At 42.8% G+C, this 25,208-nt stretch overlaps 1 protein-coding gene across 1 annotated transcript in view; it reads left to right on the top strand.

Annotated features, from left to right (window-relative positions):
• Positions 1-1,103: 1,103 nt before the first annotated feature.
• Positions 1,104-25,208, top strand: part of galnt2 (UDP-N-acetyl-alpha-D-galactosamine:polypeptide N-acetylgalactosaminyltransferase 2) — a 168,442-nt gene continuing 144,337 nt past the window's right edge. The window contains exon 1 of the mRNA XM_072498458.1: positions 1,104-1,312. Coding sequence (XP_072354559.1) covers positions 1,217-1,312 — 96 coding nt within the window. The 5' untranslated portion in view covers positions 1,104-1,216. The remainder of the gene's footprint in view (positions 1,313-25,208) is intronic.

Raw genomic sequence — 25,208 nt, 5'->3', positions numbered from 1 at the left:
AACGTAAGGGAATCAAAGGTTATCGGGGTAGATGGGGAATGTAGAATTCAACACAAAAAGACCAGTCATAATCATATTGAATGGTGGAGCAGACTTGAGTGGCTGAATGGTCTACTAATGCTCTTATTTTGTATGTTCGTACGTAACTGTGGTTGGTCACATCCCATCTATCCACAAACATCTGCCTGTAAAATAAAAGTGATTAAAAAAAATGGGATAAAACATTTAAAAAATATTCTTTATGACTTTTCTACCATGTCTCAAGGAAGTTAATCCCAATTCATGGAGACTTCAGCAGAGTTGGGCAATATTACTATGAGGTGATGTGAAATGGTTAAACCATTCTTCTTCCAAACATTATTATGCAGTGATGCAAAATACAATGGGTAATTAATTTATTCATTATTATATATGATGCATAATTAGCTTCATTATTATATGTAATGGATAATTTATCTACCTATTATTATATGCAATGCATTGTTTCATTATTATATGCAATGCATAATTCATTTCTCAATTATTATATGCAATGCGTGTTCATTATTACATATAATGCATAATTAGCTTCATTATATGCCAATGCATAATTCATCTCTCCATTATATGCAATGCCTAATTAGTTTTTTCATCACTTTATGCAATGCTCAATTACCTTCATTATTATTTGCAATGCCCGATTCATTCCTCCATTGTATGGAATGCAGAATTAGTTTCTCCATTATTAAATGCAATGTGCAATTAACTTCATTATTATATTTGCTATTATTGTATACAATGTATAATAATTTTTCCGCGATTGCACGCAATGCATAATTAATCTTCCATTGTATATAACACAAATATTTCTCCTACGATGATCAATGCGTAATCAGCTTTATTATTAAATGCAATGCAGAATTAGCTTGCCTATTACCGTACGCTAAGTTGTGTCTTCATTGTTGCACACTAACGCAGAGTTAGCCTCATTTCGTGCCATGTTGAGTGAGTCCCTTCGTTATTAACTTGTTGTTTGCGGCCGGCTGAGGAGTCACTACCCCCTCGTTCTGTGCAGCTCTGCACTTTGCGCGATGTACCCTTTACCCCTTGACCTTCGCCCAGGCGCTCGCTGGCGCCGCTCTCCGCTGCTGATGGATGCTGAGCGTCGCCCCGTCGCCAGTGCCGACACGGCCTGCTCGTCCGCCTTCGCCGCCTCATTCCCGCTTCACTCAAAACTATGAGAAGAAAGTCCAGAATTCTGCTGTGCTTCGCCTTGCTCTGGGTCCTGGGGATCGCCTATTACATTTATCTGGGCAGCGGCCCCGGCCGGAAGGTGAGGATTGTCTGCTCTGTGCTTTTGTGTTTTAAAAAATATATATATATCGAAGTGCGGTGGGTTCGGCAGCCGGGCCTCGGGGAAGAGTGCGAGCCGGGCGGCGCTGCCGACACTGGGCTGGAGGAGCACGTCCACTACTCGCTCCGACTCCAGGGCATCACGGTCCACTGGAACCCGCAGGGACACCGATACACGCACAGGTACACACACTGTACACAGGGACACTGGTACACACTGTACACAGGTACACACTGTACACAGGGACACAGATACACACACAGGTACACACACTGTACACAGGGACACTGGTACACACTGTACACAGGGACACACTACACACTGTACACAGGTACACACACTGTACACAGGTACACACACTGTACACAGGGACACACTGTACACAGGTACACACTGTACACAGATACACGCACAGGTACACACACTGTACACAGGGACACTGGTACACACTGTACACAGGGACACACTGTACACAGGGACACAGATACACACACAGGTACACACACTGTACACAGGTACACACTGTACACAGGGACACACTGTACACACTGTACACAGGGACACAGATACACACAGGTACACACACTGTACACAGGGACACTGGTACACACTACACGGACACACTGGACACAGGGACACACTGGACACAGGGACACTGGTACACACTGTATACAGGGACACACTATACAGGGACACACTGTACACAGGGACACACTGTACACACTGTACACAGGGACACTGTACACGCTGTACACAGGGACACTAGTACACACTGTACACAGGGACACTTGTACACTGTACACAGGGGCACACTGTACACAGGGACACACTGTACACAGGGACACTACACAGGGACACACTACACACTGTACACAGGGACACTGTACACACTGTACACGGACACACTGTACACAGGGACACACTGTACACGGACACTGGGACACACTGTACACAGGGACACACTGTACACAGGGACACTGGTACACGCTGTACACAGGGACACTCATACAGACTGCACACAGGGACACTGGTACACAGGGACACTCATACAGACTGCACACAGGGACACTGGTACACACTGTACACAGGTACACTCAGACAGACTGCACACGGACACTGGTGCACACTACACAGGTACACTCATACAGACTACACAGGTACACTCATACAGACTACACAGTGACACTCATACAGACTATACAGGACACAGGTACACACTGTACACAGGTACACTCATAGAGACTATACAGGGACACTCATACAGACTGTACACAGGGACACTGGTACACTGTACACAGGTACACTCATACAGACTGTACACAGGGACACTGGTACACATTGTACACAGGGACACTCAGGCAGACTACACAGGGACACTCAGGCAGACTGCACACAGGGACACTCATACAGACTGTACACAGGGACACTCATACAGACTGTACACAGGGACACTCAGGTAGACTGCACACAGGTATACTCATACAGACTGCACACAGGGACACTGGTACACACTATACATGGGAATTACACTATACACACTGGGACACGACACAGACTGCACACAGGGACACTGGTACACATTATACACGGGAATACACTACACAGGTACACTCATACAGACTGCACACAGGGACACTGGTACACGCTATACACGGGAATACACTGGTACACTACACAGGTACACTCAGACAGACTGTACATGGACACTGGTACACGCTATACACAGGTACACTGGTACACACAAAACACATAGATACACTGGTACACTACACACTGGTACAAACAAACACTGGTACACTATACACTGGTACACTATACACTGGTACACTATACACTGGTACACAAAACAACAGAAACTCTGGTACATAGGAACACATACACACTACACAGGTATACTGGTACGCACTATACACTGATACATAATATACACAGGAACATTGGTATACACCAATATATATATATATACACAATATATGTGTGTGTGTGTGTGTATATATATATACACAAAGGTACACACTACACACAGGTATACATACAGACTGCACACTGGAATACTGGTACATTTTCCATAGGTATACACTGTACACGACACACAGGAACATTTGGATTTGTTTCATTGTCACGTGTACTGAGGAACAGTGAAAAGTATTGTTCTGTATACAGTCCAGACAGATCATTCTATACATGAAAAAAAATACCGGGCTAGATTCTCCGCCCGGCTGCGCCATATTTCTGTTTCACCCTGGCGGCGGGACGCTCCGTTACGCTGCCTGGTCAATGTGGTTTCCCATTGTGGGCCAGCCCCATGCCGTCGGGAAACCCCTGCGCTGCCGGCAAAACGGAGTATTCCACCAGCGGAGAATCCAGCCCAGGACATATATATATATATATATATATATATACACACACACAATGTAAATACATAGGCACAAGCAATTGGTGAGCATATGGAGTGCAGTACCACTCTGTAGAGAATGTGTGTGAAGAGATCAGTTTAGTCCATAAGAGGGTTGTTCAGGAGTCTGGTAGCAGCAGGGAAGAAGCTGGTTTTGAACCGTTAGTGCATGTCTCAGACTATCTGCTGTCCGTTGGAAGAGAGAGTAACATGGATGGGCGAAGTCTTTGATTATGATGCCCACTTTCCCAAAACAGCGGAAGGTGTAGACAGAGTCAATGGATGGGAGGCATTGGTATACACTGTACGCACAGGAACACCTACACATGTACTGTGCACCTACACTTGTATGCTATACATGTACAGGAACAAGTACTACACACAAAGAATCACAGCTGGGTAGCACGGTGGTGCAGTAGTTAGCATTGCTGCCTCACAGTGCCGAAGTCCCAGGTTCGATCCCGGTACTGGGTCACTGTCCGTGTGGAGTTTGCAGATTCTCCCTGTGTTTGTGTGGGTTTCGCCCTCACAACCCAAAGATGTGCATGCTAAATTGCCCGTAGGTTAGATGGAGTTGCAGGGTTACGGGGATAGGGTGGAGGGTGGGGTTCGGGTGCTCTTTCCAAGAGCCGGTGCAGACCCGATGTGCCGAATGGCCTCCTGCACTGTAAATTCTATGAATCTAACTTCTTAGCTACAGTTCTTTATCTCTCAAATCATTCTTGTGAATCTCCTCTGTGCTCTCTCCAATGCCGTCACATCCTTCCCACAACTGGATGCAGTACTCTAGATGAGGCCTCACTAATGTCTTCAGAAGTTCAACATGACCTTTTTACGATTTGCACTCAATGCTCCTATTAATAAAGCCTAAGATACTACATGCTTTATTAACTGCTCTTTCAACATGCTCTTCCATCTTCAATGACTAACATACATGTATACTGAGATCCCTCTATTCCTGCACCTCCTTTAGAGCTTCGCCCTTTATTTTATACTGTCTCTCCGTATCCTTCACGCCTCTGTATTGAACTTTATCTGCAACTTGCCGTCGCAATCCACCAACATGTCTATGTCCTTTTAAAGTTTCAGACTTTACTCATTAAAGTTAACATAATTTCCAATCTTCGCATCAACTACAAATTTTGAAATCATGCCCTGAACACCACAGTCTAGGTCCTTAATATATATCAGGTAGAGGGTGGCAGCACTGACCATGGGGAACTCCACGACATACATTCCTCCAATTTGAAAAACAAGCATTTATCACTACGCTCGGTTTCCTGTCATTCAGCCAATTTCTTATCCAAGTGCACCTTTGCCTTTTATTCCTTAAGATTGAATTTTGCTAACAAGACTGTTGTGTGGTACTGTATCATATGCCTTTTGAAGATCCATATAAACTACAACAGCGTTGACCTTATCAACCTTCTCTGTTACCTCCTCAAAAACTCCAAGTTAGTTAAAGATGATTTTCCAAAATGAATCCAAGCTGGCTTTCCTTAATTATCCTGCACTTGTCTAATTGAATACTGATTTTGTCCCGAACTATAGTTTCCAGAGTTTCCCTACCACTGAAGTCAAATTGACTGGTTTATAGTTGCCGGCTTTATCCTTGCATCCTTTTTGAACAAGGGTTTAACATTCACATTTTTCTGGTCCTCTGCCACCACCCGTGTCAAAGGAAGACTGGAAGATTGTCACTGGTGCCTCTGCAATTTCCACACTCACTTCCCCCAGTACACTTGGATGCATCTCATCCGTCCTGATACCTGAGCACTCTTGCACTCTACACACATGTGGGAGCACTCGCACATGCTACACACACACTACACATGCATGCAGGATCACTCGTATTACACAAACGCAGGAACATTTGGTAGACCACTTAGACATGCTTTCATAAAAGGAGACCTATCATATGTCAGAACACTTGGGCATACAGTTAAGCTGAGATACCCATTTTAACACTGGCATACTCTAGGATGTTGTTTGGAGCACTCACCTGTACGCTTGTAATCATCGGAACACTCAGACTATCTAATGTTTGTGGGAATCTTGTAACATTGGTTCGAACATTAGACTTTCATTGATATACATTCATTCAAACATTTTCTGGAACACCCAGACGTTGCTCAAACACCCAGTCTTGTGCTCAGTCACTGCAACACTCAGATATTCATTCAGACATTGGTTGCAAAATTCTGACATTTGCTGCAGTATTCTATTATATGTTCAGACATTTGCTGGAACACTCAGAACTACTTTCAATTCTCAGGAACACGCATACACTGAGACAGTCACTGAAATTCAGTGACCTTTGTAGGATCACTTCCAAACATTCCGACTTTGTTGGCACACCTAAGACAATCGCTTGAGAATTCCCTGCCAAGACAATGAGTCGAGCATAATTCTCAGGGCTTTTCAGTTGTATGGAAAGGTGCAGTGGATCATTCCTAACTACAGTTGGGTTGATATTATGCTGAGTTGGATTTGAAGTTTCAAATTGGCGTAGATTGTTATTACTGTTGAATATACATTTGTATATTAACATTTCCCTAACTGGTTAGGAAAAAAGACAGAATTGTTTTTAACTAAGTGAGTTTTGGAAGTTAATGATTATAAAATAACCCGGGGAATAATTAAAAAAAAAAAAAATCATTGGTTATACATGAGTACCATTAGCACGTTTTTCTAAGTGACATGCCCTCCGCAAGCCTGTTGAATAGTAAATATCTTGTAGAAATGCAGGTCTGGTTAAATTGATTATAAAACCTAACTGGTTCATTTTTTTCCAGCTTTGATATATTTACCACTGAAAATAAATTCAATCTTAATCCAATTTTAAATATGTTATTTTGACTGACAGAGCAGTATTGTAAGCTGTGAGTGAATTATTATACTAGCTTCAGTCGTGTTTGTGCACTGAGTGAACACTGTCTTGGCCTTCCATCAGATGATTTAGTACATGTCTGTGTTGACGGAACCCCCTCCTCTGTCTTTCCAAATCTTCTTCTTAAGCTCCACAAAATGGCGAAAAGCATAAATATATTTAAGAGGATGAAGTAGAAAGAGGTGGAAGGATATGCTGATGGGGTGAGATGAGGAGTGATGGGAGGAAGCTCCTATGGAACATAAACACCAGCAGAGACCAGTTGGCCCAAATGGCCTGTTCTATACTGTACATTCTCTGTAAGTTGCTTCTTAAAATGTACATCTATAGGATGTTAATCACCTGTGGCTTGGTGTCACAATTTGTCTGGTTATACTCCTGCAAATTTCTGTGGCACATTTTTTTTTTTACTGCATTAAAGTTGCAATATAAATGCAATTAGTCACTTGACCTAGAAACACGATACAGGCAGCCCTCAATTTTATGAAGTTCGAGTTGTGACAAATGGCACTTAGTGTTTATAAATTGACACCCCACTTTGACTTTGCAACATTGGTTTTGACTTTATGACGCCATGCCAGTTTGTTAAAATGTGCGCTTTGCCGTTCTGTGCTGCCCATGTGGCAGATCGAACCGTCTTTATTAGCTTCGGAATGAGTGTTTTAGTCTATTTAAATTGTTTTGGCCAACCTCTGTTTTTAATGCATTTATAAGCTTATGTTGTATTTAATAAATGATCGGATTCACGTAGTTCAAGGTTAAACAGGTAAATGACAGTGATCGATGTCTCCATTATATCCCCCCCAAATTAACCAATTTGTGCTAAGGTGTGCCGGCATCAATAATCGCCTCAGCGACTTCATAGGGCAAGAGTTAAGAACATTTAATACCGCCGGGCACCCCATATGTGATTTCCGGCTTTGGTTCAGAACCACTTGCACCATTGTTGCTCTGGGAAAATTGGTTCCAACTTTGGATGTTTTGACTTACAACGTGGTTTTTAGGTGGCGGCACTGTAGCACAGTGGTTAGCAATGTTGCTTCACAGCTCCAGCGTCCCAGGTTCGATTCCTGGCTTGGGTCACTGACTGTGGGGAGTCTGCAAGTTCTCCCTGTGTTTGCGTGGGTTTCCTCCGGGTGCTCCGTCCGGTTTCCTCCCACTGTGAATTTGTTTCCCTTCAGTCCGGATGAAATAATCAATCGAACACCAAGTTTCTTAATCGTATGTTTATTCTCGGCTGGAGCTAAACCACTGTACCTCGGAGAGTTACAACAGCAAGCCGAAGTCAATACATCTAACAGCAGTTTATATACCTTTTGACACTGTTTCATTTCTGAGAACAGCCCCCTCGCATTCTGTCTGTGCTTTCAGCTCAATTATAGTTATCTTTAAAGTTAGCAACCATTCCCAAGGCCGTTACTGCAATTTGTCTGGTGCAAAAGCAGAAGTGATTACAGCTTGCTACAAAAAGCCTGTCTTGACATTCCTGCACACAAAGCTCTATCCAACATTTTATTTTCCCATAAAGTTCCAATCCATCTTGAGCCAAACTCTCACCACAAGTCCCGAAAGATGCGCTGTTAGGTAATTTGGACATTCTGAATTCTCCCTCTGTACCCGAACAGGCACCGGAGTGTGGCGACTAGGGGATTTTCACAGTAACTTCATTGCTGTGTTAATGTAAGCCTACTTGTGACACTAATAAAGATTATTATTAATTGTGTCGTAGGTCCGAAGACTGACTGTGAAGTGAAACATTGCAGGGTTTTTTGGTTGGGATTGTGGTCTTTAACACCCATCAGCCTGAACAATAGAGTTGCGTGGATCTGTTGTACTTCGCCGTGAAATAGAATCTACGAAGCAAAAAAGAAGGAAAGGCAGTTTCATGGGACCTGAGTTAGAATGTTGTAATTGCCTTCTGATCTGCAAACTTGCCTTGCTAGCAGGTGTTAACTAACAATTCCCTTTTCCTACGGAATCTCAGTTTAAAAATTGGTTGCCTCCTTCTGCTCCACTCCCAATCCTTTCAAGGAGAATGCTGCTGGTATAAATATCCTTGCCAGACTACAAATGCATGCATAAATTTAAAATATCCAGTTTTAATTGTCGATAAAACATGATGTGCCCGCCAGTCACAATTCGTTGTATATGAATTGCGAAGCCAGCTTTACAGATAGGATTGTATATCATTTGAAATTTGTGGCCTCGGTGTTAAAATTACAGTTTTACTCTCTTATTCTCCAAGTCTCAGCTGTTGCTCAATTAGTAGCATTTTTTCCTCTGACTCACAAGATTCCAGGTTCAAGTCCCACTCCAGGACTTGAGTACAAAGATCAAAGCTGACACTCCAGTAATGAGGGAATATTGCACTATTGGAGGTGCTGTCCTTTTGGATCAGTAATTAAACTGAGGCCCCACCTGCCTGATCGGGTGGATGTAAAAGGTCCCATGGCACTACTTTGAAGAAGAGAAGGGGATTTCTTCTTGGTATCCTGGCTGACATTTATTCATTCCTCAATCAACATCACTAAAACTACTGATTATCTAGTCATAATCACATTGCTATTTCTGGGAATTTGCCGTGCACAAATTGGCTGCCACTTTCCTGTATCCTTCACCTGATGTCTATACATTGTGTATTTATCATATGTCCTACGTTTTTCATGTATGCAACGATCTGCCTGTACTGTATGCAGAATAATACTTTTCACTGTACCGCTACACGTGACAATAAATCTAAATCAAATCAATGATACAACAGTGACTATACTTGAAAACTACTTAATTGGTTGTAAAGCATTTTGAGACATCTGGCAGTTTTGAAAAGTGCGATATAACTGCAAGTCTTTCTATGCTTATTTTTAAAAGTGCGATGGACAGGGAATTTTCGATGTGGCGTTTCGCTACAAATTTGTATACATCTTATTTTACTTGAACATTCCTAAAGTAAAAAATGTTGGTTTCTTTTGGTTTGAGTCGTATAAGTATTCCTACAGCCACTAACTTAAATAAAATGCCTCTGAGCTCTTGACAGGGAAGAAGGAAAAGGAATATATTAAATTGACCTCCCTATTTGTTCTACATATTTTAAAACAGATATTTTTTATTCTCCTTTTTCACATTTCTCCCAAATTTACACCCAACAATAATCAGTAACAAATATGTCAATCCCCATATCAATAACAACGATCCCATCCTCCCACCAAACCCCAATCATTAGCCCGCATGTTCACACAAACAAATGACAAAAAGGAATTAAGGATTACCCATAGTCGCCATTAACACACACAAGCCTCCCACCCACACGCCCCAACTAATGTTAGATGTTATCCAGTTCTTGAAAGTGCAGAATGAATAATGTCCGTGAATTGTAGAACCCATCCATCCTTCCCCTCAGTTCAAACTTGGCCTTCTCAAGAGTCAAGAATTCCAACAGGTCCCCCCGCCACGCCAGGGCACAGGGTGGAGAGGTTGCTCTCCAACCTATCAGGATCCACCTTCGGGCGATCAACGAGGCGAAGGCTACAACATATGTCTCCGCACCCGTTTCCAACCCTGGCTGGTCCGACACCCCGAATATGGCCCCCCGGGGGCCCGGGTCCAGTTTCACGTGCACCACTTTAGAAATTACCCTAAAAACCTCCTTCCAGTAATCCTCTAGCTTTGGACAGGACCAAAACATATGAATGTGATTAGCGGGACCCCCCCCCCCCCCTTCCCCTCCACCCCGCGCAACGTTCACACACATCATCTACTCCTTCAAAGAATCGGCTCATCCTTGCCCTCTTGAGCTGTGCTCTGTAAACCACCTTCAGCTGGATCAGCCCCAACCTCGCGCACGAGGTGGAGACATTCACTCTCCGGCGCACCTCACACCAGAACCCCTCCTCCATATCCTCTCCCAACTCTTCCTCCCACTTTGCTTTGATCCCTTCCTGTGGTGCCTTCTCCTCTTCCAAAATAGCTCCGTAAACCACCGACACTATCCCCTTCTCCAGTCCCCCTGTCATCAGCACCTCCTCCAGCAATGTGGAGGCCGGCTCCACCGGGAAGCTCTGTATCTCCTTTCTGGCAAAATCTCGAACCTGCATGTATCTAAACATTTCCCCTTGCTCCAGCCCATACTTCGCTTCGAGCTCCCCTAAGAAACATCTTTTAGTGTCTTAATCCCCTTCTCCTCCTATTTCCCACCTCGCTGGCTCAAATCTGTAGTTCCCCCGAATCGGCATTTCCCTTGACCCTGCCCCCAAACCGAAGTGTTGGCGAAACTGCCTCCAAATTCTCAATGAAGCTATTATTACCGGAATCCTGAGTATTTCCCCGGGGCTATTGGGAGGGGCGCTGTTGCTAGTGCTTTCAATCCCGACCCCCTGCAGAAACTCTCCTCCATTCTGACCCACTGGGAATCAACCCCTCTGTCCCAGCTCCGCATCTTCTCCACATTCGCTGTGTTCTACATAAATATTGATGGAGACTTGAGCGTATGTATTGTTGAGACTGTAAAAGGCTCTGGCCAGACGCCTATTTGGAATATTGTGAGCAATGTTTGGTCCCATATCGAAGGAAAGATGTGCTGGCCTTGGAGAGGGTTCAGAGGAGGTTATCAAGAATGATCCCTGGAATGAAGGACATGTCATATGAGTAATGGTTGAGGACTCTGGACCTGTACTCGATGGAGGAGGAGGATGAGGAGAGATCTCATTGAAACTTACAGAATACGGAGTGAACGTTAAGAGGATGTCTTCACTTGTAGGAGAAACTAGAACCCGAGGGCACAGTCTCAGACTGAAGGGATGATCCTTTAAAGCTGAGATAAGGAGGAATTTCTTCAGCCAGAGGGTGGTAAATCTGTGCAACTCGTTGCCACAGAAATCTGTGGAGGCCAAATCACTGAGTGCTTTTAAGACAGAAATAAATAGGTTCTTGATTGATAAGGTGATCAGAGTTATGGGCAGAAGGAAGGAGAATGGGGATGAGAAACATATCAGCCATAATTGAATGGAGGAGCAAACTTGATGGGCCGAATGGCCTAATTCCGCTCCTATATCTTGTGGTCTTATGGTCTACTATCCAGGCTGATGTTACTGAGGGGGTGCTGCCCTGTTGGAGGCACCATCCTTTGGATTAGGTGTTACAGTGAGTTGTCTGCCTTCTCAGGGGCATGTAAAAGATCTCATGGCACTATTTTAAGTGCTGTAAGGTTGTGAAAGGCATTTTATGAATGCATATGTTTGAATTGGGAGGAGGAATTGTGTGATTTAGTTCTGATTTTTATGCTGTAATAAATTTGAGATACAACTTAAATATGGTTTTCTCCCACTGTGGATTTTCTGGGCTCCTTGACCCAATGTTTGTTGGAAAATAAATGTGTTGCTGCCAACATCCGATTCTATTCCACCCCATTTTTGTCACGGATCAGTTCTTGCGAAGAGACTAATCTTAAATAATTCTTGGCTGTGCTCAAAAGAAATGTGAGATTGCGCATTGCCAACGTTGGCACAAATAATCACTTACTCACCCAGTCCTTTTAAAACTGTGCCAACAGGGATTGGACATGGCGCTATGCAGACTGCTTGGAGGACAAATAGGCTGCTGGTTCCAATATTTTGCGTCTGTGGAGTTGCAAACCATTTTTATTTTTCATACGCCGATCATTGGTGTCTCTGGTATTTTTCACCCATTCCTAGTTGCATCGACAGTGTTTAAAAAAATTTTTTTTAGAGCAGCCAATTATTTTTTTCTTTTCCAATTAAGGGGCAGTTTAGCATGGCCAATCCACCTAACCAGCACATCTTTGTGTTGTGGGTGTGAAACCCATGCAGACATGGGGAGAATGTGCAAACTCCACACGATCAGTGACCCAGGGCCGGGATTCAAACCTGGGCCCTCAGCGCCGCAGTCCCAGTGCTAACCACTGAGCCACATGCCGTCCTTGCATCGACAGTGTTGAAGCCTGTGTGGTGTTTTACAGTTTTACACAACTGGGTAACTTATAATGCATCTTTAGAGGGCAGTTGAAAGTCAACCACTTTGGTGTTGTACTGGAGTCGCAGACAGGGTAATGATTGTAGGATCCATACGAGAGGACATGGGTGAACCAGTTGCGTTTTGATGACAATCCGCAAGCTCCATTGTCATTTTAATTTAATTTTTATTTCTATTTCTATATCACCTCGAGGACTTGAATATACAAATCTAGGTTGATACCTGATCAGCTGAACAACTGCCTCCTATGTGATACGATCCAGTTAGGGACCAGTAATTTTTGTTTTAAAGTAGACAAAATTTGAATTCTAGGAATTTACGAAGAAAATAAAGCTACAAGAATCCACAGTTTTCAACAAACAAATTATACTGTACAAGAATCAACAAAGCAATATCTTATACTCTTTAACATGCTGAATTAACATAAGATTAACATTAATTAACAGGCAAACCGCGGTTGAACACACCACTAATTTCACAGTAAATGGCAGACACCACCAAGCCTTTTCTATAAACTTTCTTAGAAACCCACCCAGAAGTAAGTGATTGCTACGAGTCACAAAAAGTCCGATAAAACTCTTTCTTTGTCTTCCTCTCAAGGAATTTCAGCCCCATTTCTTTAAAGAGCTAGCCTGATCCCGAACCAACGGCAGTTTTACTCCACCCGAGTTCTAGTGGTACAATCCTCAACAATTTTTCCAGATCTCTCTCAGATCTGCTCGTAGATCGAGCCTTCCTGGCCTTCATTTCTAACTGAGCTGACCGATTTGTGAGACTGTATCCCACTGTGTTGGCCAGCCTATATTCCAATGTCTAAACACAGGCATGGCCCCTGCTTCACAACCTCTTTGGAATGATTATAGTCCAGATTTACCAGGAGCATTGAATTTTCAACTGCTTCTCTGAGCTCTCGCTCCCCATAGACATCTCTGAGCCCCAGCTGCAGGGAGCTAGTGATCGTCTACCACCTCTGCAGCTCCCCACAGGCATTCCCTGACATGGGCTCACTTTTGCATCATACACCAGTCATGTGTTTCGCACAGCACGCCAGGTCACATGAGTAAGCTTTTTGTGCCATCTCCACAGTTCGTGTACTCAGGCTTTCAGTTAAAAAAAATAAATTAGGCTACCTTTCGCACATGCGCAGCCTGTACCGCCTTCCTCTCTATGCGCTTGCATCAATGCCAGCCCTCAACTCCGTAGCAAACACCACCTCAAGTTCAATGCCCTCCTTCTCCTGCCAGTCCATTGTCTCTCACAAACTCCATCGCTTCCTCTGGTGTCCCAAAATACTATTCCCGACCATTATAAGTCACCCAGAGGTGAGCCGGGTACAGTATCCCAAACTTCACCCCCTTTTTAAAGAGGGCAGCTTTCACTCTGTTAACTCTAACACATCACTAAAACAGATTAACCTTCATTATCAGTTTGCTGTCTGTCCGAACTTGCTGTCTGAAAATTGGCTTCCTTGTTTCCTACATTACAACAATAACTGATCTTTAAAAGTACAACATTGGAGGGCAGCACGGTGGCACAGTGGGTAGCACTGCAGCCTCACAGCTCGGAGGTCCCAGGTTTGATCCTGGCTCTGGGTCATTGTCCGTGTGGAGTTTGCACATTCTCCCCGTGTCTGCGTGGGTTTCGCCCCCACAACCCAAAGATGTGCAGGGTAGGTGTATTGGCCACACTAAATTACCCCTTAAATGGAAAAATTAATTGGGTACACTGAATTTATTTTAAAAAAGGAGAACATTGCCTGTCAAGCACTTTGGGACATCCAGCAGTTCTGAAAGGTACTGTATAAATGCATATCTGTCTTATTCTTTCAAATCAAGATTCTCACAGTGGGACTTGAATTCACATTCTCTGAATTGTTAATCCAGGCCTGGATTGATAGTCCAGTAACATAATCACTACACTATAATACCCTTTATACCACAGGGTATACCACAGGGCGAGCCCACCGACAGGACAAAGAATGTCTATTGTGGTTGTATGTGTAAATATTAGTGTAGATGGCTGAAATTGGATTTTTAAATACAGAGTACAGATTGAACATAATAGAGGGCTGCACTGTGTACTTCAGATGATGCACAGGGCTGAGATTACAGACTGCTCAAATTGCTTTAGGTAGAGGAGTGTACAAAATGGCGATGGATCACCTGGAGGAAGCGATTAGGAGCATGTGACTCCTGTTTTAGTATGCACTTGAAAATCACAGGTAATTGTTGAGGATTGACACTCGAGTAATATATCTTTGTTGTAAAAACTTGTATTTATATTGCACCTTAAAATGATGTACTTTTTAAGTGTAATCTCTGCTGCATTTCCTACATTACAAGAATCCGCTTGCGCACAGCATGTTCCTGGTAATTGTTTAAACATCTCATCCGAAACACAGCCCCTCTGACATGCAGCCCTTCCACTGCACTGTAAGCATCAGCCTGGATTATATGTTCAAGTCTTTGGAGTGCAACTCAAACCTTCAACTTTCTGACTCAAAGGCAAGAGTATGACCCACTGAGGCACAGCTGGAAAAAAAGTGTTTTGGCCCACATGTTTCACGAGTGCCGAAGTACAAATTATATTGAAATCAGAAAACCAGACGAGCTCTCTGCTTCTGCTTGAATTTAAAAATCCCAAAACGCTTTGTAATGCTACGAAGGGCCTATTGCCGAATAGCATTCGAGGATGAACTCTTCTGCTGTTCTTGGCATGATATTGTGGGATCTTTTACATCCACCTGAATGGGCAGGTTGCCCCATGGTTTAACATCTCCGAAAGGCAACACTTCCAACACTAGCTGTCCTTTGGTATTAGCCGTGGGAGCACCTGCCGTGGGAACATGTGCTGAAGTTGCTCAACCCACAACCTCCCCTGACTCACACAAGTCTGACATTTGAGCCATGGCTTTCACAATTTTGTGGAATGCCAAAGTATCACCACACCTCAATGAGTTGGATCTCATACTTTTCTGTAAGGCCAGAAAAATACAGATTAGCTCACATAACCTGTTAAACTAGTCTCTCCGTTTTGTGGAGGTCTCCTGTTCACCAAATGTAAACTAATCAAAACTCAGTTGCATTCTCTAAATTTGTCGGAACAACCAGGATGCTGGAAACAGCTAATTAAATCGGTCACTTTGCTCCAACTTTTTTTAACTGAGTGCGCTTGTTTTCAAACCCTTTATTATTTGTATAATATAGGTCTCATGACTGCCCATGCCGCATGACCACGTCACAGTAGTCTCCACTTTCACAATCTATTGTCAACGTTTATAATGGGAACTCCCTATGTCAACACTTGCTTAATGGATTTTTCCATTGCAAGTGCTGACACTTTAATACAAGGTGGATCCCTGATCTGTCTGACATGCTGCAGACGTCCCACCACTGCAACTCTTTAGTTCAAAGAGCCCACATCTGCCTACCATTTGCTTTCACTTCTTATTTTGTTCCTTTAATCATTTAAAAATAAATCCTCATGAATTTTCATTGTTTCTATGTTTCCTCCGATTTACGTCACTACTTTCACAAAGAAATCAGACTCGAGTCCTTCCTGATTGCTTTCTCATCAGTGCTGCTTCCAACATTTTATGTTTTGAGGGTGCAAGCATTACAGTTGAAGTGGATTTACATTAGAAATGTGAAATTATGTTACAGGTTTCCCCCTCCCGGATTTCCCCCTCCCCAAAGCATTTGGATAGGATTATTTAAATTACCTATTTGATAGAATTTTAGTGAGCCAGTTTAACAAGATGGTTGTGTTTTGTTAACATACTGAAGTTGGCCATGAATGTCAACATGTAGAATGGATTATAGTGCTTCAGAATCTTGGAACAGTACTGATATGTACTGTACACTCTCAACTGATATCTACATATCTTACATCCAATGTCATTGTTTTAGTTACATGAGATTTTAGCCATGGCTCAGCTGGTAACACTTTCACCTCTTGAATGACATACATGAGTACTTACTTTAAATACAGAATACAGATTGAACATTGTAGAGGGCTGCACTATGTTCTTCAGATGATCCACAGGGCTGAGATTATAGACTGCTGAAGTTGCTTTAGGTGGAGGAGTCTATAAGATGGCGAAGGATCACCTGGAGAAAGCAATTTAGGAACATGCGACTCCTGTTCCTTTAATGTGATGAATGTAGGATTTTCAGTGTTATAAGTACTTGGTGAAGTAAGGGTTAAAAGCCTGGGTTAGAGTGTGTTTGACTGCTGAAATATTTTAAGGGATTCTTAGTTTGCAAGACAAAGCCTTTAAGTGTTAGAGGTGCAATTAACCATCCTAAAGTGCTTGGGCTAATGCAATTTTGTATTGATCCTGGGGAGTTAATTAGGTTTCAGCTTGGTGAGATGGTGTCATTGCTGGGTTGAGCTAAGGCATCAAGCTTTTTAAGAAAGCATTTTCAGTTCAGTTCTGATCTGGCTGAAGCTGTACGCACAGTGAAGTAGTTTTGTTCTCACTGTAAGTTAGTTAAAAAAGATTAACAGTATTTAAAGCAATGCAGACTTGTCTGAGGACATGGGGAGCTGAAACAGGCCAGTTGAAACAGCTTTTGAAGATTACAGCCAGAATTTCTGATTGGAGTCAGATCTTTCCTGTCAAAAGATCTCTTTCTCAAAGAATAACTCTGTAAAGCAAGTACAGGTTGAGCTCCCTTTTCTAACATTTCGAAAAGTGAAAAATCCGCAGATTTTTCTGAGTGTGCCGCACATGCGCCGTTCCCAATGTTCCGCACAAATGCAGTTCCCAATGTTCCACGCATGCGCAGTTCCCAATGTTCCGCGCATGCGCAGTTCCCAATGTTCCACGCATGCGCAATTCCCAATGTCCGGTGCATGTGCAGTTCTCAATGTTCCGGGAATGTGGAGTTCCCATCTCGCACCACGCATGTGCATCTTACTCCGAAATCCGAAAAATACTGAAATCTGATACAGACCCGGCCCCAAGCATTTTGGATCAGGACCGGGATTCCCCGGTATCAGGCGGTGCGGGCCGTACTGGCGCCGAGGAGTGGCGTGAACCACTCCGGCGTCGGCCCGCCTGGAAGGTGTGGAATCCTCCGCAACTTCGAGGGCTAGGCCGGCGGGTTTGGCGCAGCACCAACCGGCGCCGAAAGACACCTGGTGTATATACCAAGTGCTGTAATTCTGTACCTGCAGTCGTGGACATTCTCCTATCTGTTGGAAGTTGGACTGTAAAGAACTCAGTGGGACCAGGCTTACCATGAACCAACAAACTGTTTTAGCTTACAAGAAATACATGAATGCCCAGAATACATTTTTCACAGTGAGATTTATTTAAACTCATTTTGAAGTCTCTGAACTGACTTGGCACTAACCTTGGAAATATGAGACCTGCACAACTCATGCTGACTGTTCCAGCCTCAAAACTGCCCAAGACTGACTTGTGCAGAGAGAGGTGGAGGGACTAATTGATTACTTCTGATCCCATCCTCAGCATTGGGTGTCAAGGATTGTCTCAGCGAGCTGCCAACTAAAGCTGCCACCTTGAAGGATAAATCTAATTCCTAGGTGTGGGGATGACATTGTTGAACAGACCCTCATGCTGAGATTGTTCTAACATTAAATTTGCGAACAGCTCTGGAAAGGGTTCAATGAAAAGATGCACTCACAGAAAAGGCATGGGGAAGACATGTATACACACACACACACACACACACACACACACACACGGAAACACAGAAAATGGCATGGGAAAGGCACGCACACATTAGCTCTGTCTTACACACACATTGGGTGGGATTTTCTGTGCGTCATGTGACAGTGGAGGCGGCCCGCCATTGGCTGGCGGTGGGATCTTCTGCCCCGCCACTGTCAATGGGTTTTCCCATTTTATGCATCTAACCTGCGGTGCTCGGAAACCCATGGCGGGGGTTCGCCACCGGCGGGATCTGAAGATCCCATCAGTGGCAACGGCTGAAAAATTCTGGCCACTATGTCTCTTGCGCACACATACATACACACACACAAACATGGCATGGAGATAATGCACACACAACAGGCGAACAACTCGACAGCATATGAGGAAAACAGAAATTCCGAAATTGCCTTAAGCACTTTCACTTTTTGATGGTTATTTGTTCTTTTGCTATCCTTTCCCTGAGTAATTCACTTTGTCAGCTTTTCGAAGTTCTGTCTATAGCCTAGTAAATCCCTTGTGACTTGAAGCAGCATTCTTGTCCCATAATTTATATCATACTGTGCACTTTATTTTGCTTATTTTGATACAGAAACTTCCCCACCTTCTGGTTGTAATCTCTGCCTTTTAACTGTAATAACTTTTTTCCTAGTTAACATTTACCCCATAACCAACATTGTAAAGCAGATAGCCTGGCCATTTATCTCATTGATATTTGGGAAACACGCTATGTGTGAATTGACTGCTGTATTTCCCTACAATACAATATTCCAAATGTACTTTTCTTTGGATGCAAAGCACTTTAGGACATCCTGTGTTAGACGTTTTAGTTGCTGTGATATGAAGAGTCTAAAGTTCTGTTCCTTTTTCACAAACATACATTTATTTCATTCCAACAGCCTTTGCACAAAACTCTCAACTATACATCACCTGCCAGAGGCCACCTGAAGCCCCTTTACATATCAGTGTCAATTAATGGATACTTAACATAAATGAGACAACTAATTGCAATGTCTCTTAACCCATTACTTAACAGTCTCCCCTACCTTGGAGAAAAAAAATGAGGTGAAAACAAAATTTCAAGAAACTCAAAATAACACACGTGATTTCCCCCCTTTTTTTGTTTGGACGAGAAAGAAAAAAAAAAAACAGTCACAGAAACAAGCGCCCTTCATTAACAATATCCAAAAGTTTCTGTGAACTCGCCCCTCTTTTCGTAAAACAGTCTGACAGTTGATAGCTCCTGTCGACCCATTTAATTTTTGTTATTTCCCCTCTGTCCAACAACTGCTTCAAACTTGCGATGTCTATCCGTAACCTCTTTTCATTGACACTTTTTGTAGAGTGCACAATTTCCCACAGGGATTTATTGTCAACGTGACAGTCAATAGATATATTACCCAAATCCCCTAATCCCAAAATTTCGGTCGATATCATACTTATATAAAAGGCCATATCCACCGCCTCTACAAGGCTTAACGTCTCAGCAGCCAAAAGTGCTTTTTACCACTCTCCTTATTTTCTTTGTTTCCCACACAAGCAGGCAACATTTACCATTGTCCCCCAAAAGGAAAATTATAAAACCTCCTGCGCTTGAAACCCCATCACATAAATTTGCGTAGGACGCATCACTATAAACTATGTGTTTCAAGTGCCTACGGTCACCTAAAACCGGGAACTTCAAAACACACTCCTGCATTTTTAGTTTGGCCAACGCTTTATTTGCTCTTATTATGTCTTCCACTTTGGGATCATTCATTTTTGTACTCATCTCTAAGACATCAAAATTCACGTCCGGTCTAGTCTGTCTACCTAACCAGTTCAGTTGCCCAATTAAACTTTGCAGTTGCTCTTTTTCTATCTTTGAAACCATTGCGTCTTTTTGTGAAACTCGGCCATGACTAATTGCTATTGGGCTGATGCTTTCCAAATAAGATTGCGGACGTAAAGTTGCCCCTAACTTAGTCTGTCCAATTTCCAGTCCAATATATTTAAATACACCGGAAGCCTGACTTCCAACCCTGAATTCTTTCCTCAAACCAGAGATTACAATAGCTTCAAAATCACTAGTCTCACCCCACAAAAAATCATCGACATGCATCATAAAAATGCCAGAAGGATTTCCTTTATAGTGCCAGTAAAACATTGCAGGATCTGCTTTCAACTGGTAACAGCCTAACTTTAACAAAACTGACCTTACCGAAAAATACCAGACTCTAGATGCATCATTTAATCCATATACACATTTGTTCAACTTCCAGAGTACCCCTTCTGTGTTAGCTGCTTCTTTAGGAGGACGGAGAAAAATGTCTCTCTGGAGCTGATGCCCCTGCAAAAAGGCAGCTTTTATATCTATAGATTTGCATTCCCATGCCTTTGTGGCTAATAGAGCCAAGAAGATCTTTAAAATAACCTTTCCTGCTGTAGGTTAATCTACCCTTAAATCTTGATCTTCTAAGTTTTCTTCAGATCCCCTTGCCACAAGCCTGGCCTTTGCCTTATAAGTTCCATCCGGAAGAACCTTTTCCGTGCAAATCCATCTGTGGGATAGAGCTCTTTGTCCCCTATCGGTACTTCCGTGTATACCCCAAATTCACTCCAACTATGCAATTCTTGCTGTTTAGCTTCTTTGATAACTTTTTCATCTAATTTATTTGAAGCCACCAAAATCTCACATGCATGTGGGCTTCTACTCCTATTAGTATTCGTAGTCTTACTCATGTTCTGAGATCTTGATAAACTAAGTCCCCTCTCCCGCCTGGTATCTCTTTCTGTACTGCTACTGCTTGATCTTTCCCTTCTGCTGTGGGATGTCTTTTCAATAGTTCTCGACCTTTTCCTGCGGACCTGTTCACTATCCGATGTACTATCTGAACTGGCACTGCGTTTCTGTGCCCTCCATTTTTGAACTTCGTTTTCCCAATCCATTGTCTTGACTCCTTCCCCTGAATGCTGTACATTCAACCAATGTTTATACTTTCCAGTGGCCTTCCCTGCTCTACTAATAACAGTTGCATCCTTCCATTGACTAGACCCTTCAGGCAAGTATGTCACTTTTGTACCAACTTTTGGCAGTTGCCCTTTCGGAAAAATGGCCTGTTCTAATTCATCAGAAGTGTTGTGTTCCTCCACAGAAACCCTGTCTATATCAGTTAATTGGTCCTCATAGATCTGTAACACATGCGTACCAGATGACTCTGGTTCCTCGTCATGTCTGTCTGCTCTGTCTAAATTTGAAAATTTGTAATCTGTACCCATTATCCTTGATGAATGTACCCTAACCGTTTGATTACCATGTTGCAAAATAATTGTTTTGCCATCTATGCCTATGATCTTCCCTGGGCCTTTCCATTCATTAGAACTGTCTCTCTTATAGTATACCATGCCTCCCTGCTGAAAAACGGCATCTGATGGCCGTACATTATGTCTTAAAGCTCTGCGAATTCTTTCAGAGACTTCTGCTTCCAAAAAAGCTTTTCTACTGCGATGTAATGCATTTAAATGTTCAGCAAAACCAGAGCTAATTGTAGTCCCGTCCCAAGCTGGAGGCTGGTCATCCAAAATGGACAGAATTTTAGGATTTCTACCAAACACTAATTGATAAGGACTATAGCCCCCAACCATCTGCAAAGAATTCTTTGCATATACTGCCCATGCTAAAGCTGAATTTAGCCTGCAATTTGGTCGATCTGCCAAAATTTTCCGAAGCATGTCATCGATGACAGCATGATTTCTTTCAAAGACACCATTACTAAATGGCTTTCTGCAGCCGTATTCATAACACTGATATTCATGTTTTCACACATATCCCTAAACTCATTAGCAAATTCTCCCCATTGTCCATAAGGAATTTTGCCGATGGACCCATTCCTGTCCCTATCCATTTTTCCACGATTTGATCCAGAATTACTCTCTTTTCTTTACTTTGTACAATTGTTGATTGACTAAATCTGGTTGCTAAATCTACAAAATAAATATATTATTTGCTTTATCCCAGATCTTAAGGTCCATGGCCACAATGTCGTTTAAATCCCTGGCCAAAGGTAGGGTTAGTATCGGTCGTGCTGGTGTCCTTCTGTACTTCCTAGCAACTTCACAGCGGTCACTAACCTGTTCTATCAGTTTAGTATAGTCGTCATCCCTTACCCCTGCATCCTTTAATACATTTTTCAGCCTCCGAGAAGACGGATGTGCAAATTGCCTATGCAGTTTTAATACCACAAGCTTTTTATCAGCTAAAGTCCCATTTTCAACTGCCATTAACACATCCTTAACCACTCTACTGGAAATATTTTTTGTCAGTCATGGAATACAATAGTGTCCCGACTCTGTAAATTGTAGGTCCACCGTCTTTCCAAAAACTGTTGCCGTGTTCCATATCCAGTTTCATGTGTGCTTTCTTCATCGACGGTCTGCTCAGAAGCAAAGGTATCTCACTTGATACAACATCCGTGCTAATGAAATGATTCACTCCGGCAATATTGCAAGGGATCACCACTCTTTTCAGCGACTTCAGAGTATTATCATCCCCAAACCTGAAACTTGTGGAACTTTCAAATTCCTTAACCTTATTATGATTTTCAGCATTCAAAGAATCCAGGTAACATTTTAACCAGTCAATTCCACACACAGTAGATGTGCAGCCACTGTCCAATACAGCACAGTTGAAGGATTCTGCAACCAACACCCTCATTACCGGCGTAAAACTGCTTGTCAATAGGACAATGCCTTCTTTCTGGTCACTATCCTTTTCCTCTTCTGACTCTTCCATGTCATGTGTCGCTTCAAACACTCTATCATAACGAGTTGGATGGTTGAAAGCATAATGGTATTGAGAGTCACATCGAAAACATCGATTTATCATGCCCTGTGCATTTCTGGGGTTCATCTTCCTATTGTAGGTTCTAACTGGGTTTCTGTCTTCATAATTTCCTTGTCTCGGTCTCCTATAGTCTTGAGCCCTGTTCGTAGCCATACGATTTCGCCATCCTGTTAGTAGTGTATCTTCCATATTCTGCCTTATTGCAGGCTGACCTATTTGGGTCATCAGAGCCATCGGAATCGAATGTTTCCCCAGAAACTTTGTAAAGCTTTTGTCATCTGTTCGAATAAGGTATCCTTATCAGTAAACTGAACTCCTGTCAAAACCAGGAGCCTATCCATGTTGCTCACTTTAGCAGTCAAGTAATTTAAAGGCCAACACAGACTGTGGAAATTCCAGGTTGTGTTTCTGCAGCCTTTTATATAGTCTGCCAAATTCCATTATATAGTCTTCCATGGAGATATCCTCATTTTCCGGAGCTTATCAAAATCCGACCATGCTTCATACGCACTTAACAAGTCATCTTTCTTATAAATCTTATCCATATAATGGAATAAAGTCTCCAGATCTTTTTCTGAGCCTAACTCTTCCAATTCCAGCTCAGAAAGCACTTTGTTTCGGATTTTACTGCCATATGGTAGAGAGAGAGCCAATGCCCTACCTTGTTTTCTCTTTCCCAAAGCAGTTAATTTAATCCACATAACTACTGCACTTCTCCATTGGTCGTACGATTCCCTTTCAGAAAATAAGGGAGGATGGTCATATCCAGCCATCTTTATCCTCGGTTCAGCCATAATCCCTTTTTTTTTTTCATACTCACTCCTTGGTTTGATCTGGAAAAGTTGTAACTTTCAACCCTTCACATTTACACAGCAACCATCCTCTGCTACCAATTGTTAGACATTTTAGTTGCTGTGATATGAAGAGTCTAAAGTTCTGTTCCTTTTTCACAAACACACATTTCATTCCAACAGCCTTTGTACAAAACTCTAACTATACATCACCTGCCAGAGGCCACCTGAAGCCCCATTACATATCAGTGTCAATTAATGGATACTTAACATAAATGAGACAACTAATTGCAATGTCTCTTAACCCATAACTTAACATCCTGAGGTTGTGAAAGGTGCCCTCTAAATGCAAGTTCTTTCTTTTCCTGTCTCCCTGCCTGCTGACTGGCCTTGAGAGAATAATTGAGCCTGGTACATTGGCAGCACGGTGGCACCGTGGTTAGCACTGCTGCATCACAACGGCAGGGACCTGAGTTCCATTTCGACTTTGGGTGACTGTGTGGCGTTTGCATGTTCTCCCCGTGTCTGCGTGGGTTTCCTCTGGGTGCTCCGGTTTTCTCCCACATTCCAAAATTGTGCAGGTTAGGTGGATTGGCCGTGATAAATTGTCCCTTAGTTTCCAAATGTTAGGTGGGGTTGCGGGGCTGGGGCGAGGATTGAGCCTGGATGGGTACTCTTTCAGCGAGGTGGTGCAGACTCGATGGGCTGAATGTCCTCCTTCTGCACTGTAGGAATTCTATGGTATGAAGGTTTGCTGGGTTTTGCCCTGGCCAAAATATTATATTCACTCCTGTGTGTAACACTTTGCAATTGTTTTATTTAGAATGGCAGACAAGTGGTTCCTGATTGAACACTCATGCTTATCTATTATTTGATCTGTCTTGTCATTGAAGAATGAATGAACATTACCTGATCTCTTTTGATATTGCTCATGGAAAGTTGGGACTAACTGCAGCATTCAGGTTGGGCTGGGTTAGGATGAATGACTGGACCTAGATTGAGGTAGGAGGTGTTGACGGAGGGAGATTGGAGGTTGTGAATAGGAGACTGATGTGGGTAGAGTCATACATAGAAAAGGGAGAGAGAGCAGAGAGGGTAAGTGAGGAAAGTGGAATACTTGACTGTAGAGGATACTTGACTGACTAGAGAGAGGGGGGTAATAGTTTTGAATGCTTTCTGGAGGAGGGGTCCATTAGAGTGGACAAAAGTGATTTCTCTTTTTAGTTGGAAATCAGAAAGTCGTTTAGCAGGCTAATAAAGATGTGCACAAATAGAGACAAGTGACTTAAGAAATAGACGTGGGATTAGGCCA

This window comes from Scyliorhinus torazame, chromosome 4 (assembly GCF_047496885.1).
Source record: "Scyliorhinus torazame isolate Kashiwa2021f chromosome 4, sScyTor2.1, whole genome shotgun sequence".
Classification (NCBI taxonomy): domain Eukaryota; kingdom Metazoa; phylum Chordata; class Chondrichthyes; order Carcharhiniformes; family Scyliorhinidae; genus Scyliorhinus; species Scyliorhinus torazame.
Note: the sequence above shows the minus strand (reverse complement) of the source record. Positions and strands in the feature narration are given on the sequence as shown.